Raw genomic sequence first — 18865 nt, 5'->3', positions numbered from 1 at the left:
AAAAGTTATACATTGAAATATGCTGACCTTGCACTGATTTTCACGATAACACCTGATTAACAGACTTTAGCCAACCCGATTAACATACCCACCGCCGATATAGCCGCATACTCAATATAGATTAACCGACCTATCTCTCGGTTAGCCGAGTGTCGGCCGTGATATATAGAAGCATACTTTCTGTTATGTACAATTTATACACCCCATTTTAAAGTTTTGATTTAGCGTAAAAACTAACACATTCAGCCTGAAAATATAACCATATCTCGTATATATTAGGAGATAATATAAAACTAAGAAGATGTGGTATGATACATGAATTTGAATGTCCCTTTGGTATCTTTCACCTCTCTCTTACAGACCTGAAGTACTATAAACGAAGCTATAAGAAGGAGGAATAATGGAATTTTCTCAACCGTGTTCCTCTTCTCTACCATGAAGTATCTAGTGCTTGTCATCAGTCACAAGATAACTAGACAAACTGGTATGCTCAACGTTTTTCATCTGTCACATAACAATTTTTTCGGTTAAAATGAATATGACTGCATAACAAGCATCTGCTATATTACCTTGAGATACATTTCTAAATAGATCCTTGTTAATTTCTTCTAAGAGCAACTGCTCCTCTTTATCTAAGAGGTCGTGGACAATTGTAAAGGCTCGTACATTTGATGTGTTTGAGTTAACACCTTATCGACCTTTCGACCATTGATCTATTAGCAGACCCGAGAACTTCATAATTGAAGATGACCTTCATTCATTTAGAAAATAAGTCTCTCAATATTAATTATCAAATGCTTAAAATACTTCATGCCAGATTTAATATAATATTAATATTATACTTGTTATAAATGTTACCACACATGTTATACATGTTAAAAAATTTGGTTAAACTTCTAACACTCTTGTTACAATAATTCCTACACAACTTGTTTTAATTGTTATCATATACTAGTTTTACTTCTTACTATAATTGTTAAAACTCTTCATATCATACTTGTTACCAATCGTATTGTCATACTTGTTATACATGTCACCATACTTGTTATACTAGTCACCATACTTATTATTATATACATGTCACTATACTTGTTATACATGTCACCATACTTGGTATACGTGTTATCATACTTGGAAGACCGTACTCAACCTAAAATGGTTTTACTTTCACAAATTGTGACTTGGATGGAGAATTGTCTCATTGGCACTCATACCACATCTTTTTATATCTATTGTAATCATACTTGTTACCATACTTTTAATCATATGTGTTACAATACTTGTAATCATACTTGTTATTATACTTGACAAGTGAAAAACAATTTTTAACACTGCTACAAAATCGAAGAAAATATGATAAAATAACTAATATAATCATAGTATCTTGAAAATTAAATATACGCAGAACTTAGTTTTAACGAAGTTTTTTTCATATCATGTATGGTTTTATGATGACTGATTTCTGAGGAATGTGTTTTATTATGCAAACAAAAACTGTCTTTATCATTAAAAGTCTTTTTAAAAAATCATTTCTTTATACTATTTACCTATTTTTTACCTGTATCATTGGCGCAAATGAAAGATTTATTTTTGGCGCAAATGAAATATGTTTGTGACGCAAATGAAATATGGTTTGTGGCGCAAATGAATTTTTTTTTATTACGCGAATGAAATTACAATTGGCGCAAAAGCAAAGCACCGATGCACGTGATACACTGTGTTCATGAGTTTATAATGTTGTATACATAACGAAACTACGAAATTACCCATGTACTTGTTTAATTGATGGAAAAAACTTGAACAACCAGAACGATAAATGTTGCACAACACAAATAACAGAAACCGTCAGTATACAGATCCATATATTTTACAACAATATTTAGTTGCATATTAATCATGTTAATTTATCAAAATCAAAATCAATGTTAGTGCCGATAAAACCAATAATTAAAGATCTAAAACGAATTCATATTTTAAACTTAGATTACTGAAATTTATTACTAGAACGTAGTTTCTGGTAAATAATCTAAATCTGATTTTTTAAGATTTAATTGTTAAATGATTCGGGCTTTTACCTTTCCTCTTTTATTTAGATAATATGTTTGTTCTTTAGGTTAACGCCTTCTCAACGTGGAGATACATTCAAATCAAAAGAAAATTTCAATTATTAAACCTAAGGAATAGCAAACAATGTCTCTTTGTTTATCCTTAGAACAATGACGATTTCTCATTTTGTAAATACTTCACCAAATAAATAGAATATATTGAAATTTTCTTTACCTGAATTTCACCTGTCAAAATTCCCACCGTCCTATCAATCAGAACGAGTAACCAGAGAAAGTAAACAATACAAGACGTCAATAAATTGTAGAAAACTACCAATTAATATTTTTTTTTAAATCACGATCAACAGAAATTTGATGTTAAGTCGATTGAGGAAAGCTATATTTTCAATATTCTTTAAATTCATTTTGAAAAAATTAAGGCGATATGAGGGAGCATCTTCCCATTTTTTTTATCCGTCCTTTATTGGCGTTTTTTATTATCTTTTAATTTCTTTTTATAAGCATTGCAGACCCATTTGTGGCCATATATCTCTTGCACGTTAAAGACACCCTTTTAGATTTCGAAAAAGAGTAGGCTAATGCCGCTACAAGGCAGCACTCGCACCCGCAAAGTGGAAAGGGATTAATATAAGTTGTAAAACTTGTTTCCCAATCCACTATAAATAAATATGTTTAAACTAACCATTTGCGGCCTTCGGGCGTGTTTTGCATTTTGGTCTGGTTGTTGTCTCTTTGACACATTCTCCATTTCCTTTCTCAATTTTATATTGATAGTAATATTCACATGACAATAACATTTTGTATATGGAGTAAAAAAAAACCCACCATACAACATATAGTAGGATGGGTTCAAATCCCGGCGAGGGAAGAACAAAAAATTTGCGAAGGTAATTTTACAGATCTAACATTGTTGGGTTGATGTTTAGACGAGTTGTATGTACATAAAGTACACAGCCATGTATCACCATCATTGCTGGTGATCCTATGGATAAATCTGCTGTAGAGTTGTCACTGACTCAGACGTACTTATATATATATATATAATATATATATAATAAAAGTCATTGAAATTCTTCATTTCAAATAACATTTGTCTATACGATAAAATGCATCGGTCCAAATTACATAATCAGCATATACGGTGTGTACTATCTAGGAGATATATTTCGGTTTTCAGTTTTCCTCCTTTTCACCATATTTTGTCAATATTTATTGATGAACATTTTAATTGTATACTAGAAATCGTTATTTTCAATCTTTTTCTTCAAACATAAGATTTAAACCTAGCCTCTACAAATAAAGCAATTAAAACAGACGATCCTCTTTTAAAGAATCCGAAGTTTTCAGTGTGCTCCTATAATTAACAGTTTTTCCTTTAATTGGTTTTGGTCACGTTCAGTGTCTATCGTTATTTTCATTCAATGTACACTTAGGCTTGAGTTTGAAAAAATAAAACCATAATTTCTTATATGCTATACAGCCGGTTCGGTCTCCTACGACTTGACGAATGACAAACTTTATTATGTATTTCTTCAAACAATATACAAATCAAGCATAGATAAAATAATTAGACCGTTCAAATCACAGCTAGGGCTCTAAAATTTTGAAATATCCTACATGACGTCACACAAATTACATTTGAATCATCTCTTCTTGCTCTATCCTGTTTCGACCCCTATCTTAAAAAAACCCAATACTAAGTGGGGAACCTAATGGGGTTGGAACCCCCTTTTTAGTTTGACAACTTATGCTTTTGAATAGGAACATATGGTTAAAAAACTTTTTATATAACTTGCATATGTTGGAAGCCACTTTTAAAAATGGCTGGATCCAAGCCCGATTCTATAAAACTTTTATGTAATACTAATCCTAAGCAACAGCTGTTTCATACAATAAGGTGTGGTATGAGTATCAACGAGACAACTCTCAATCCAAGTAAAAATGTATAAAATAGTTAACAATTGTAAATCCACACGAAGCCTTTAGTCGCACCGAACAGTAAACTAGAAACAGACCAACAGCAGGCTCCTGGCATCAGACTGGTGCATAACAGAAAGCGGGTTTAAACGTTTTTACTGGCGCTAACCTTGTTCATTCCATTGATGTGCGATCTTTTAATAAATAAAATTTGAAAATAATGGAGAACATTTTATTTTGTTTAATATCAAGATGACATTTATATCATGTAATCAGATACATGTATAGAAAGAAAGTATAACATCAACAAAACGCATAGTACAAATATTTACAATAACGATTTTTGACTAGAAAAAACATGTACGATATATAAATATAAAAAAAATGCAGTGTTTAGCACTATACATGTGACAACTCTTGGACACTTATGGAATGCATGCCCATTAAAAATATTCAGCGTAGTGTTTGGAAAAAATACACTTAAATAGTTGTACAATTATGAAAAAGTTTTCAATAAATTGAGTCTAAATAGATCAAAAAGTTCATTTTCATACTTCGAATTGTCCGTACCGCTTTCGTTAAATCACAAGAATGCATCATCCAACGGTATCAAATACTGAAATAAATCTTCCACAAGAAACGATCCTGTTTTACTTCTTTTCGTACGGGAACGGAACTATCAGTGGTTGTAGAAGACGTCTGTCAAATGAGACTGTGTGCTGAGTCTCCACGTGTCTCCTTAAGTCGACCTTTCTCTGGAATGACCTTCCGCACTTGTCACAGGAAAATGGTTTGAAGCCAGTATGTTTTCGGCTATGAGTGATCAAATTTGAAGACTGGCTAAAAGCTTTACCACACTGTAAACATTTGTGAGGCTTCTCGCCTGTAAAAAAATAAAGGAAACATGTAATATAACAAGACTACGAATATTTTAATATTGCGTTTTTCAACATAATTTTTAAGTTTAAATTCAGAAATGAACAGTGCTTATTATTTTCAAACAGACGTTTTGTTTTAGATATTTGGTACGCCTAATATATATATATATATATTGTTATTTTTATTCTTCTGTCAGGATTAAATGACATTACAACTGTAAGATGGGATTCAATATGATATAATAACTAAAGCACTACTAATGATATTCAAGTGTACAAGTAACAAACAAATTATCAATAAATCATTTCAATTATATCATGGTTGCGATAGCCTTTGAAAGATGCACGTGTGGACAATGTAGTCCATGTCAAATATAATTAATATAGTAAATTGTATCATATGCAATGACCAGTAAAGATCAAAGAATTCGGAGTTGACAATAAATCTCACTTATAATCTTTAAACATTAACCCAGTGGTCTTCCTTCGTAACCTATTGAGATACCCCGCGAGACTCTCGCTTTTTAACAAGTCACATGCTAACAATAGGATACAATTCAGAATGTAACAATATCGGCATTCATGACATTTCGGAAACCAGACTAGAGGGAAATATGGATGTGATTTGAAGATTAGTACTGCAACATATCGAATGACTTTTGGGGACTATCTGACATTTAGAAGCTAGTGTTGTTACGGGATACCATTTTCCTCTTTACAATCATAGATAGGAAATTAATCGTGAAAACAATCTGATTCCGTCACGTTCTGGGTTGTCGAAGGTGTGGGTAATGATTTTAACCTTTAATATTAATACATCTAAAGTGAGATTAACTGCCAATAAATTTGTCTGTTAGGGACGCAATAATGTGATATAATGCGGAAGTTGGAAGTGATATTAAAAATCATTCAAAATATATACCACATTGGAATTCCACAATGATTCCACAATGGTTTTATTGATGATTTATCAGAACTATTTTATTTTTGTATAGATGTGTGTGTATGAATATTTTATGTACCAATATCATATCCTTTGTTTATATAGGTCTTTTGTGTAGTATTTTTATTTCTTTTTATCACAAAAACCTGAAGTATCAAAGAGCGTGCGGTAGATATAATATCGCGAATAGAGTCTGAATGTACATATATTTATGAATTTCATATGAAATATCATAATATATAGAAAACATATAGTTAAAGAAAAGGTCTTAAACAATATAATAATTTTTTTTTTATCCATGCACTGGCAAAACTCGGTTGCTGATTACAACGTTTATTTGGATGGACGTATTTTTAATACAAATATTGTTTTGTTTACCATAAAACAGTTAGTATTCTATTTGGTCTTTTAAACTTTTTTGGATTCGAGCGTCGCTGATGAGTCTTTTGTATCTACGTCTGGCGTATATTCTTAATTTAGTCCTTGTATCTATGATGAGTTTATTTATTAATAAATAATAAATATAATATATCTGTATGTTAACTATACATGTGTAAGGAAGATGTTAGGTGCATTAGCTACTTAGAAAGGGACACAACGACACAAATAACCAAGAGTTCATCGCATGGTCTTGAACTATAGACATGATTTTTTAAATAATCAAATATACGCGCAAAATCAAGCATAGACCAACAAGGAATTTTCAGTTATACCAAATTTGCATAATCATAACCATACCAAATTAAAGAATACTTTCGATAACTAAAAGTAAGCTTAATTATAAAATTAAAAGTAATTCCTACATGTGTTAACATCATAAATAGCATCACTTTAAAAAGTAGGGGTTTGCAGTCTCATTTTTAATTTGCTTGTATTTGTCTTCTCATTTCAAGGTGATTTAAAGTTTCTTCCTTGCAGGCAACTGAGATGTTTAATGATCAACCTTACATTGATTCTATAAAAGCACAAATATACATGTAGTAACTGTATGTCGGAATGAATTTGCATTTTAGGGCTAACGCATGAGTTTTCATATAAATATCTTTACATGTAAATATTTATACACTTTCTCATTTTATTTATTTGATGTCATTATTTGAAACTTGTACAATAAAAGAAAAAAAGCATTTCAGAATAAGAATAAAATAATAACATTTTCCGATAACAAAATCAATATAAGAAATTAAATAATTCAAAAAAAAAAAAAGAAAAAGCTTGAAGTCGCCTGTATATATATAAATATAAGATAGATAGTTTATTCTCATAAAACCATGCAAGTACAAAGGTTACAGAGAAGTTGAAAAATAACATACATATAAAACAAATTATGCATTTAAAATGCATAAAATTCAAAAATTTCGGATGAGATAACATATTAAAGAATATATATATAGATTTTGATAGTCAAGTGTAATAGTTAAAATTGTATAAAGAAATACTTCCTATAAGTATAAGTATGGTATATAAATTATGGTTGTTAAGAAGGAGTGAGCTTACTATTAATACATCTTATAAAATTGCAGAGATTTCTAAGTGTCTTTGTTTTTTTTGAATTAAACAGTTTGTAAGAAGATGTGGTATGATTATCAATGGGACAGCTCTCCACAAGAGACAAAATGACACAGAAATTAACAATTATAGATCACCATAGCGCTTTCAACAAAATGCAAAGCCCATACCGCATAAAAGGCTCCGAAATGACAAACGAAAAACAACTCGAACTAGAAAATAGCTATAATGTATTATTACCTGTATGTATATAAGTGTGTTTCTTCATGTCTGACTTCTGATGGAACCGTTTCCCACAATAAGGACAAGGATAGGGTCTAGTATCACTGTGTATCAGTAGATGAGTCGACAAAGTGGACGATCTTTTAAAGCATTTACCACACTGTCGGCATTCAAACACTCTCTCTTGATTATGAACGACTCTGTGTTGATCCAGACTAATTGCATGGCCAAATGTTTTGTTGCAAATCTCGCAGACAAATGGTCTTGATCCACTGTGTGCCCGTCGAACGTGCACCTCCAGCCCATGTGGCGTACTGAATGGTTTGGTACATTTACTACATTGGTAGGTTGTACCATCAGCTGTGCTAGCGGTGCTTCGTTCTTCTGCATCCAATACACTTAGTTTGTCACTTTCGGTAGACTTTTTATTTGCTTGGTTGAAACCATATGGTACTCCATATCTATATGGGAAGGAACCAAAGTAACTGTAGGAGAGAAGGAAGTTCTGGAGAATGTATCGATAGTCTACACACATAGGGTTCGTGTTCAGGAAACTTGGATGTATAAAACTCCCGAATTTAGCAGGATCATCTAAATATAAATAAAAAAAAGTATACAATAAGATTGATATGTTATCATAGTGATGGCATACATTCTTGTTACTTTTTCTGAAAGAACATTAAAAAACTTCAAGTTAAATGCACGCGTTTTTTTTTCATCTAGATTTATTTGAAGGTGCATTGAACATTTTCTTTATACAATTTTGCCAAAAAATTTACAGAAAAATCAAATATTATGCACAATAAAGGCAGTTTGGTGAATCAAGTAAAAAGATGGAAATCGAATATAATATTCAAACTTAATTTGTAAAAACCTGTAATCAAGTAATTATCATTATTTGATTTAGATTTGAATTTTGAATTGAAATAATTTTTCATTGATATTTAATATTTAGAATTGAATGATTTCGTTTGGTCACCTGTATAAGACAGATGATCCGCCATGTTCTTTTGTAAAGGATTTATTTACATTATAGGCTTGAAAAGAGCAACACACAAATGACAAGTGATTCTATGTAAACAAGAAGTATTTAATGAAATTAAACAACAACCTATTAACTGAAGAGTGCTTTAATGTAGTACTTTACCTGTAAACAGCTGGTTTTTAGGGACCCAAGGTCGAAAGGCTGTGTAGTTTCCGCCCACAGTCGTGATCTTTTCATCAATGGAACTTTGAGACCGTTCTCTAAGTGTCTCAATTGATGCCGAAAGACAGGTGTCTGGACCATCGTCTGTACAACCTATCAAAATAATTGATAATAATTATATGAATGTGCTTTTTTGGCTAATCGTTGCGTTCATTTACAATGCAAGCGTTAGACTTATTCGCACAATCTGAAAAAAAAGTAATATTATTTTCTAATAATAGCAAAATTATTTTCTCTTTTTTTTTTCTTTTTTTTTTTTTTTTTAAATATATGAAATAACACTAATACTGAAAGCGTTATGATCGGACTGAAATCAACATGGTGTTTAATGACATTAAAAAAACATCAAGGCCGGATACGATGGAAAGTAGGCGCAAGAATTAAAACAAGAAGCAAAAATTTTAGTTTATATAATAGAGATATAGAAGCTTAATTGTCTTACATTCGGCATTTTATTTTATGGTAACGCGGTTTTTTTTCCTGCAGTAAAAATCTTCTGAGAAAAATGTTGAAGAAAAAAATGAAATATAATTCACATTATAAAATAATGAATTTTAAAACGTTAAACTTTTTATTTACAACTTTTAATTTACAAAAGAGCATGCGTAAATATTTGTGTTGGTTACACTTGTGTGTTGCCCTCATCATATTGCATCGCGTGAAGTAAAGGATATCTGCTATATTGCGTTTAAATAGAAAATATCTAAGGTTTTCTGATAGTGATAAACATCGAAAGAAACCTGACACCTAAATAATGATCATATCGTCATTTATAATGTTCTTTACAAAATAATGATTGTTTAACCCCGCCACAGTATTTATGTATGTGCCTGTCCCAAGTCAGGAGCCTGTAATTCAGTGGTTGTCGTTTGTTTATGTGTTACATATTTTTTTTTTTTTTTTTTTTTTTTTACATAAATAAGGCCGTTAGTTTTCTCCGTTGAATTGATTTACATTGCCGTACGGTGTCCTATAGTTGTTAATGTCTGTGTCATTTTGGTCTTTTGTGGATAGTCGTCTCATTGGCAATCATACCACATCTTCTTTTTTATATTATGTTTACTGTTTGAAACAAAATAATGATCATGTTAGCTGTTTGAATCTATGTTAGCTGTTCGAAACAAAATAATGATCATGTTAGCTGTTTGAATCTATGTTAGCTGTTTGAAACAAAATAATGATCATGTTGGCTGTTTGAAACTATGTTATAGCTGTTTGAATCTATGTTAGCTGTTTGAAACAAAACAATGATCATGTTAGCAGTTTGAATCTATATTAGCTGTTTGAAACAAACAAATGATCATGTTAGCTGTTTGAATCTATGTTAGCTGTTTGAATCTATGTTAGCTGTTTGAATCTATATTAGCTGTTTGAAACAAACAAATGATCATGTTAGCTGTTTGAATCTATGTTAGCTGTTTGAAACAAAATAATGATCATGTTAGCTGTTTGAAACTATGTTATAGCTGTTTGAAAACTATGTTAGCTGTTTGAAACAAACAATGATCATGTTAGCGGTTTGAAACAAACAATGATCATGTTAGCTGTTTGAATCTATGTTAGCTGTTTGAATTTATATTAGATGTTTGAAACAAAACAATGATCACGTTAGCTGTTTGAAACAAAATAATGATCATGTTAGCTGTTTGAAACAAAACAATGATCATGTTAGCAGTTTGAACCTATGTTAGCTGTTTGAAATATAATAATGATCCACAGAAGTTGTTTGAAACAAAATAATATTCTTTGTTAGCCGGTTGATTTTTTTCTATCTATGTTAGCTGTTTGAAACAAAATAATGATCTGTGTTAGTTATTTGAAACAAAATAATGATCTGTGTTAGCTTTTTAAAACAAAATAATGATCTGCGTTAGTTATTTGAAACAAAATAATGATCTGTGTTAGCAGTTTGAAACAAAATAATGAACCATTATAAAGTTGTTTGAAACAAAATAATGAACCATTTTAAAGTTGTTTGAAACAAAATAATGAACCATTTAAAAACAAATACTTATATTCATTGTTCAAAATACACATGATACACAAAGAATTTAAAAACTGCTCTAAGACAGAGAAAATTTTAATGAAACTAATAAATGATATTGAATTTTCTGTATTTGTTAAAAACAATAATTTTTCATTGCGTTTAATTTTTAGAAACAGCGGTTTAGTCTTGGAAAGGTACGGAATACACCTAAATTCTATCGTGAGCTCTTGTTCGAGTTCGACCTGTCTGGACCATTCCCAAATTATAGCAAATGACATAGGACTCTGTTAAAAAAATAACCTCCGCGGAATTCGAGATCAATCATAAAATAAACCATTTTTACCATATTGATATATTACCTCCGAAAAACAACGAAAGAGTTAGACTTTAGAAATGCTTTAAATCAGTTACACCATACGAAAGAAGGTTTTTGTGGACATCAAAGGAAAAATGATGGATTTGAATTTCAGGCAAATGAAATTTCAGATCTTATCACTGATATTTAACGGAAGCTTTTTTTTTAATCTTTGGAAATTTATTTACTGTTTCAACGTTGTTTTTTCTGTATCCTATTTGGTTATATTAAATTAACTTAGCTGAATTAGATAACTATGCTGTTTATAGATTCAAGAAAACAGTTAACAAAACATAAATAAAAAAATAAACGAGACATGCTTAGTATCGAAGAAAACAATTTATAAGAAATTTAACTCATATTTTTGTTAATGTTTTTCTCTAAAAAATATTCCATGTTTATCTATTATATCAAAAGATAAATAGGGAGTTTGGATGCCCACCTGAGCTCACGATTACCACTTTATATAAAGGGAGGATAAAAAACGACATATACTATAATAACATATCAAAATTAGCCAAAACAGTTTTTAAAAATCCACAAGAATGACGAAATCGGGTTTCTTTTTTTTGTAAATAAAAGGTACTGATAATCAATTTATTTATTTAAAAAAAAAAATGGGGAATTTATTTATTCACTAGAAATGGAAAAAAAATATTATCTTTTTTTGTAATTAGAAAAAAACAAATACTCACTCGGATTTCTTGGCATTACAACATGAAACGCACTGGACGATGCCTGATCCATTTCTTCTGTTTCCAATGTTCTGCTATTTTTTATCAAAAATGATTTGGGCATTCTATTACTCTCTAATCGTCTGATTGGATTACAAATTATTGAATAGTCGCGTGTCTTATAATGTATTAGCTAAACCACATCCCACCCAGTACAATTTGTGTAAATATCACCGACACGTGCTCCATTCATTAACCATCCAATCAAATTGTTTTCTTTGAAATAATTTGTTTTATTGATATGTATTTAATATTTAATCGCGAAAAGATCAGAAAGAAGTAAATATTTGAGTGAAATCAACAGCTTCCGAATGAGGTATTGTCAGTTCGTATTTGAACAATCAGACCTTTTACTATTTGTTTGAATTTCAAGTGTGAAAGTTAATTCAGTTAAACCATGTAAGTAAAATCGCGTTCTCTCAGTGAAACAGCTTTTGTTAATTCCAGCCGTTTTTGACAATATAATTGTGATTTTCTCACAAAATCAAAATTTCGTAACTCATTTGACTACACATGTGAGTTCCCACAAACACGAATTGTTGCCGCTTAAAAAGACATGCAGGTCAAATAATTACCACTAACGGGTCTTATTTATTATCTTGAACAAATTTCAAATCAACTGTCTTAATATGGTACTAATGTTTATCTCAATTTCAACTTATTTGTGTATAGAAATAAAGCTTTTCGTGAGATATAATATTGTATGCAACCAACTTGCTGATTAGTTTCACTTCATTTGTGAAATCGTCTCAATTTTTTCCACTTTGATATTATACTAATGCAGATTCATATATGAAGACCAATCTCCTAAAACCAAATAAAAAGTGCCAAGCAAAATATAAACAAATATATCCAACAAAAATACAATACAAACAAATTGAATTGTAATGATTATTGTTCTGAAAAAAAGGGCGGAATAAAACTGGTGGTTATCTTCCGCCTCTTTTTTGTCTTCGAGTAAATGCTAACAAAATTTGCAACTGATGTCAAAATATAGATTGACAATTTCCGTTCAGTAGTAGGGGGCCTTGATTGCCCTTTGAATAAATGTTGGTTATACCTGGTTTGCAGTCATATTGACAGCTTTCTTTCTTTAATGTCAAGGATTACTCCTTAAAATAATTCTATGTTTGTCATATACCACGTTAAAAGATAAATTTGGAGTTTAGACGCCGTATTACCAGAGCTCTAGATGTCCACTTAGTGATAAAAACGACATATCATGACATATAGAATTAGCACACACAAAAAATAAATGTCAGTTATACCTGGATTTGTTTTCATTTTGACAGCTTTTCTTTCTATTTTTCTTTCTCTAAAGTGTCAACGATTTTTTATATATTGTTCTTGAAAAGTCACTTTATTACCAAATAACCATAATCGCTCAATTTGTCTGTTTATAATTGTCATTTGGAATCATTCGAGGACCATATTGTATTTTTTACTTACCAAAGAAAAACCATTTATAACGTTACAGTTACTTATTTCAGCATTTTGGTACCTTTAAAAGCTACTACTTCATATTGCGATTTGCATATGCAACAACATTTAACTGGGAAAATGTGATCATTTAAAACAAAAGGCAAAGTACATGTAAATGGGAGATATTTCCGATTTTAAGAAAATTCGTTGAACAGCATCTGAATAGCAGAAAAACACATACGAAACGTCGATAATTTCAAAATTATATTTGATACAACTTCGTGAAATTTGTTTATAAATGAATACACTTGGTTGGTGACCTTCTGCTGTTGTTTTTTATTTGGTCGGGTTGTTGTCTCTTTGACACATTCCCCATTTCCATTCTCAATTTTATATTATATGGAATGTATGTTAATAGCGGGAAAATGCGTTTTTTATCACTTCGATAACTTTCTGCAGAATATGTTGGTTAAATCATTTGAAAATGTGGGATGTATGAACAAAAACGTGACGAGAATATACGATTTTGCAGCGTGACGCTATTGAAACGGCGTTGAAATTATACCCCCCCCCCCCCATGAACACGCAAAGCCGAATATTAAAAACACTGAGGTGTGTAAGAACCGAAACAGAAGCTTTATGACCAAAATGAACATAAAAAATAGGTAAGTCCATCCAAAGTCAACTTTGACTTAGTGGAAAACTTAGTTTCTGTATGATTTAAAAATGTATGGACACTACACGAAAGGTGTGTCATATATCTTGCCTAGTTCCGAAGTAATGACTACTGATCTGATAATACCATCAGGGATTGATAGTACAGCATCAGAGGTATCGATACAGTGCTGTGAAATATTATAACAACACGTTATAAATTGTATGCATCCGAAGCTCTTTTCTGGATTTACCTTCATTAGATACGTCTAAAATATTAGAAAGCCAATGATGTATGAACCGAAAATAGAAGAGCTGTATGACCAAAATGGACATTAAAATGATAGCCAAATCCATCTATGGTCAATCTTGCCTGAGGTAGTTAAAATCTGCTCAAATTGTGGATGTATATATACGCAGCAACGTTCGATCGGAATGGGAAACTTTAAATCATATCCCTCTTTTCGGTAGAGAGGCATGATATCCGGACGACAAATAGCCTGCAAAAAGTAAAATCCGTGACAAAAATACTGAACTTAGAGGGGAAAAAAATCGGAAAGTCCCTTATCACTTGTAAAAATCAAATGACAAAACACATAAAAAACGAACGGACAACAACTGTCATATTCCTGACTTGGTACAGGCATTTTCAAATGTAGAAAATGGTGGATCAAACCTGGTTTTATAGCGCTAAACCTCTCACTTTGTACGACAGTCTCATCAAATTCCGTTATATTTACATTGATGCATGAACTAAACAGACATAATAAATAAAATAGTCAAAATATGGGTACAGCAGTCATCATCGTGTTACAATTTTAAAAGTAACAACCACACATTGATAGACCATAGGAGGTTTTCGAGTGGCAATTAATTAATCCTTAAAAAGATATTGAATCGAAGCAATACTATTAAATTAAAATTGAGAAAGGGAATGGGGAATGTGTTAAAGCGACAACAACCCGACCATAGAGCAGACAACAGCCGAAGGCGACTAACGGGTTTTCAATGTAGCGAAAATTCCCGCACCTGTAGGTGTCCTTCAGCTGGCCCCATCACTTGGCATACGCCGTCGCCCGTAGTCGCCCTCCGCCCTGTGTAATATAATTAAAACATCTTCTCATCTGAAACTTCTGAACCAATGCCAACCTTACTTAAGCTGAATGATTCTTAGGGTATCTTGAATACAGTTTGTGATTTATTTTCTGTTTCGTCAAACAGTGAGGCCACGATGACTTAAAACAGAACTAAAGGGTAAAACGCAGTTTTTGGCTTTTATCTGATAAACTATTTTTAGTATTTAGAGCAAATCTGATATAAAACAAAAGTTGTTCATGAGGTCCTAAAATTTTCAGATGAATCTAACAACAGATTGTTGAGTTGCTGTCAATAAATTGGTATTTTTAAGGAAATTTTGAAGTTTTGGGTTATTATCTTGAACATTATTATAGTAACAGATAAACTGTAAACAGCAATAATGTTCAGCAAAGTAATATCTACAAATAAGTCAACATGACCAAAATGGTCAGTTGACCCTTTAAGGAGTTATTGCCATAGTCAATTTTACCATTTTTTCTTAAATTTTTGTAATCTTTTACAAAAATCTTTTCCTCTGCAACTACTTGGCCAAATTTAACCAAACTTTGCCAAAATCATCATTGAGATATTTAGTTTAACAAATGTGTCCGGTGACCCAGCCTGTCTACCTAGATGATCGCCATGTCTAAAAATAGAAAAGAGGGGGTAAAATGTACATTTTGGCTTACAACTCTGAAACCAAAACATTTAGAGCAAATCTGTCAAGATCCAACTGCCCTGAACAGCAAAGACGTTCAACAAAAAGAAATTTACAGATATGTTTATATCAGATAAAAAATGTAAATTGACCCCTTATATATGACTTATTGTCCTTTAAAGACAATTTTTCACAATTTGTCTATCTAGATTGCCTACTTCATAAAAAAAATCTTCGCCTTTGAAACTACTAAATCAATTTCATCCAAACTTGGGGTGAAGGTGTAATACCACCAAATCATGGTACGTCACATCCGGTTGTATACAAAAGTAGGTCTAAAAAAATATTCCCTTGAAATTGACTGTTGTAGGTAATTAATCCTACATTTTATTGCAGTAAATCTATTTCTGTGTCATAAACATATGTCTTTGGTATTTCAAAACACCATTATTTTTTATTTGTGATTTCTATAGAAAAATTTGTAATCTTTAGGTTACATGGTGACTAAACCTTGTGCACAGATAGAATAAGGGGAGAAATTTGATTGGTTAACTTCCAATGATGGTTATTTTCTTATATGCAATGAAATGCTATGTGAATTTTTTTCTACAGAACTGGACAGGATAAAAGTTTACTCATGTCAAGTATTTCTTTATTTGAAACAAAGATAAATTCTGCACAATTTTTTGAAAAGTGCAAATTTAACAAAGACTAATAGGGGAAAATCAATGGTGGTATTACACCGGAATAATTTTCAGAGTATCTAGTATAACTTTTGTATTTTATTTCATTTTTACGTCAAGAATTAAGGCCACTATGACTAAAATGGAACATAGGGATACATTTTCTTTATTTGCTTTTGAATAAAATTATAAGTCACATTTAAATGTCATTTTAAGCCACAGTGACTCATTAAAATATATTGAAAAGCAAAAATAATCATTAATGAAAGATTTAAGCAAAACATAACAGGTGAACGATTCAGGCTCTTGAGAACATCTTGTTTATATTCGAGACGTGTTTCATTCATTCATGCGCTTCATACCATGTTGCATGGTGTCCAATTGCATCTCTTTGTATTGAATTTATATTGATCTTCGATTACGTTTTAGTTAATTCAAAAATTAAAACATTCCGTGCAAACACTAAAACAGCTTTACGTCGAATAGATATTTTCGTCATTATTCCTAAATTGAAAAAAAAAGATGTATTGTTTAATTAATAACAAAAAAATACTATATATATCAGACATTCCATAATAAGCAACATTTCACCTACCAATATAAATAAATCTTACGATTATAACGATTGGCAATTGTCATATTTGATGTTAGTAGAATGAGATCTGGTTGTATTATTGATTATCGATGGCAATTTCGACAAAAAGTAAAACTAAAAAACCGAACTCAAAGATAAACTCAATTCATCGAAGTCCATTTAATCAATCAGTATCAACCAATGGAACGAGAGAAAAACATATACCATATTCCTGACTTGGTACATACATATACAGACGTTAATAATGGGTTAAACCATTACATCAATCAGTATCAACCAATGGAACGAGAGAAAAACATATACCATATTCCTGACTTGGTACATACATTTACAGACGTTACTAGTGGGTTAAACCATTACATCAATCAGTATCAACCAATGGAACGAGAGAAAAACATATACCATATTCCTGACTTGTTACAAGCATATACAGACGTTAATAGTTTGTTAAACCAAATAGTTCTGTTAGAGAAAAACAACTAACATATTCCTGACTTGGTACATGCATATACAGACGGTAATAATGGGTTAAACCAAATAGTTCTGTTAGAGAAAAACAACTAACATATTCCTGACTTGGTACATGCATATACAGACGTTAATAGTGGGTTAAACCAAATAGTTCTGTTAAAAAATCATCGCAATTGGTCTGATTTAAATAATCTTTTATTATGCTTCACTTTACTAATCTGAGAAATCTTAATTTTACCCATTTTTAATAGTTTAATTGATTTAGCTGACATTTTGATAACGGTCACTTTCATATTGTGTGTATCATATTAATCTTTGTAACGTTGGTTGGTTAGCCACATCAACAATGTTCCTTTGAAGTTTTAACACATTATACCACCTCAAATAGTTTTAGTTTAAACATATTTATTTATAGTGGATTGGGAAACAAGTTATTGCAACTATTAATATTCCTTTTCACTTTACTGCCTTGAAGCGACATTAGCCTGCCCTTTTTCGAAAGGGTGTATGTTACGTGTTAGAGGTATGACTGTCTCTTAATACAAGTCAGCTAATTATCGTTCCCTTCCGACGGACTATCATCGTTTATCAAATGGTGTAATTAAAGGGAGAGCCGAAAATTCAGTCCCTGAAATTTTCTCCCCGGGAACAAAGATCGAACCAAGTTGTGTTAGAAGTCCGATGCGCTAACCACTTTACCACGGCTCTCAAATAGTTAACCCTATTAGTGTCTTCTAATCCAAGTTGATCTAATTTACAAATAAATATTATGATACACATATGGTTTACGGTGGGTGTTCTCCAGCAAAAAAGGGAGTTTAAAGATAAAACAAAATTTGCGCCTTAAAATTGTCACTTTTTCGCTAACGTCAAACGGCGATATGACAATACGCCTCGTGGATCTTACGTAGAACAATTAAGGATTGGAGTAACACACACCTTTGACAACATATTAAGATACCTCCCTTGAGTTATAACACAATAAACATTCTATTTAATTCCGATAAAGATCAACGGAAGTCTCATCCTTATTAGGAACCTTTCCCGCTTTTATAAGACCGTATTTACGTTCAAGCTTCTATACCTGAAAAATCAGAATAATGTATAATAATTAGATTTTTCTTTTTGTCGGGTTACAGAACTATCGGCTAACTTCGGAGGTTATTCCGTAAAAGGTAAAATCACAAAAATACTGAACTTCGAGGAAATTCAAAAAAGAAAGTCCCTAATCAAATGACAAAATCAAAAGCTCAAACACACCAAACGAATGGATAACAACTGTCCAATTCCTGACTTGGTACAGGCATTTTCTTATGTAGAAAGTTGTTTTAAAGAATATTATACGCACGGAATGATAATATATAACAGCGAATCCATTGTTTCTTTTGGTTTTTTTTTACATTTGGATATTCACTTGAGTGTCATAAATAAAATAACAGAATAAGGGTCAAATCGTTGATCATGAGTTTGACAGAAAATGCCCCTTT

General features: G+C 31.3%; 1 protein-coding gene across 1 annotated transcript; it reads right to left on the bottom strand.

Moving 5' to 3' along the window:
- Nucleotides 1-4266: 4266 nt before the first annotated feature.
- LOC134712422 (zinc finger protein Gfi-1-like) lies at nt 4267-11926 on the bottom strand. Its single transcript, XM_063573949.1, has 4 exons — nt 11780-11926; nt 8683-8835; nt 7554-8126; nt 4267-4866 (listed from the first exon to the last, which is right to left on the bottom strand). Exons 1-4 carry the CDS (start codon nt 11880-11882, stop codon nt 4634-4636), a joined length of 1062 nt encoding a protein of 353 aa, XP_063430019.1. The 5' UTR covers nt 11883-11926; the 3' UTR covers nt 4267-4633.
- Between the last annotated feature and the right edge of the window lie 6939 nt (nt 11927-18865).

The sequence above is a fragment of the Mytilus trossulus genome, chromosome 3, assembly GCF_036588685.1.
Source record: "Mytilus trossulus isolate FHL-02 chromosome 3, PNRI_Mtr1.1.1.hap1, whole genome shotgun sequence".
NCBI classification, from domain to species: domain Eukaryota; kingdom Metazoa; phylum Mollusca; class Bivalvia; order Mytilida; family Mytilidae; genus Mytilus; species Mytilus trossulus.
This window is presented reverse-complemented; position numbering and strand designations above follow the sequence as displayed.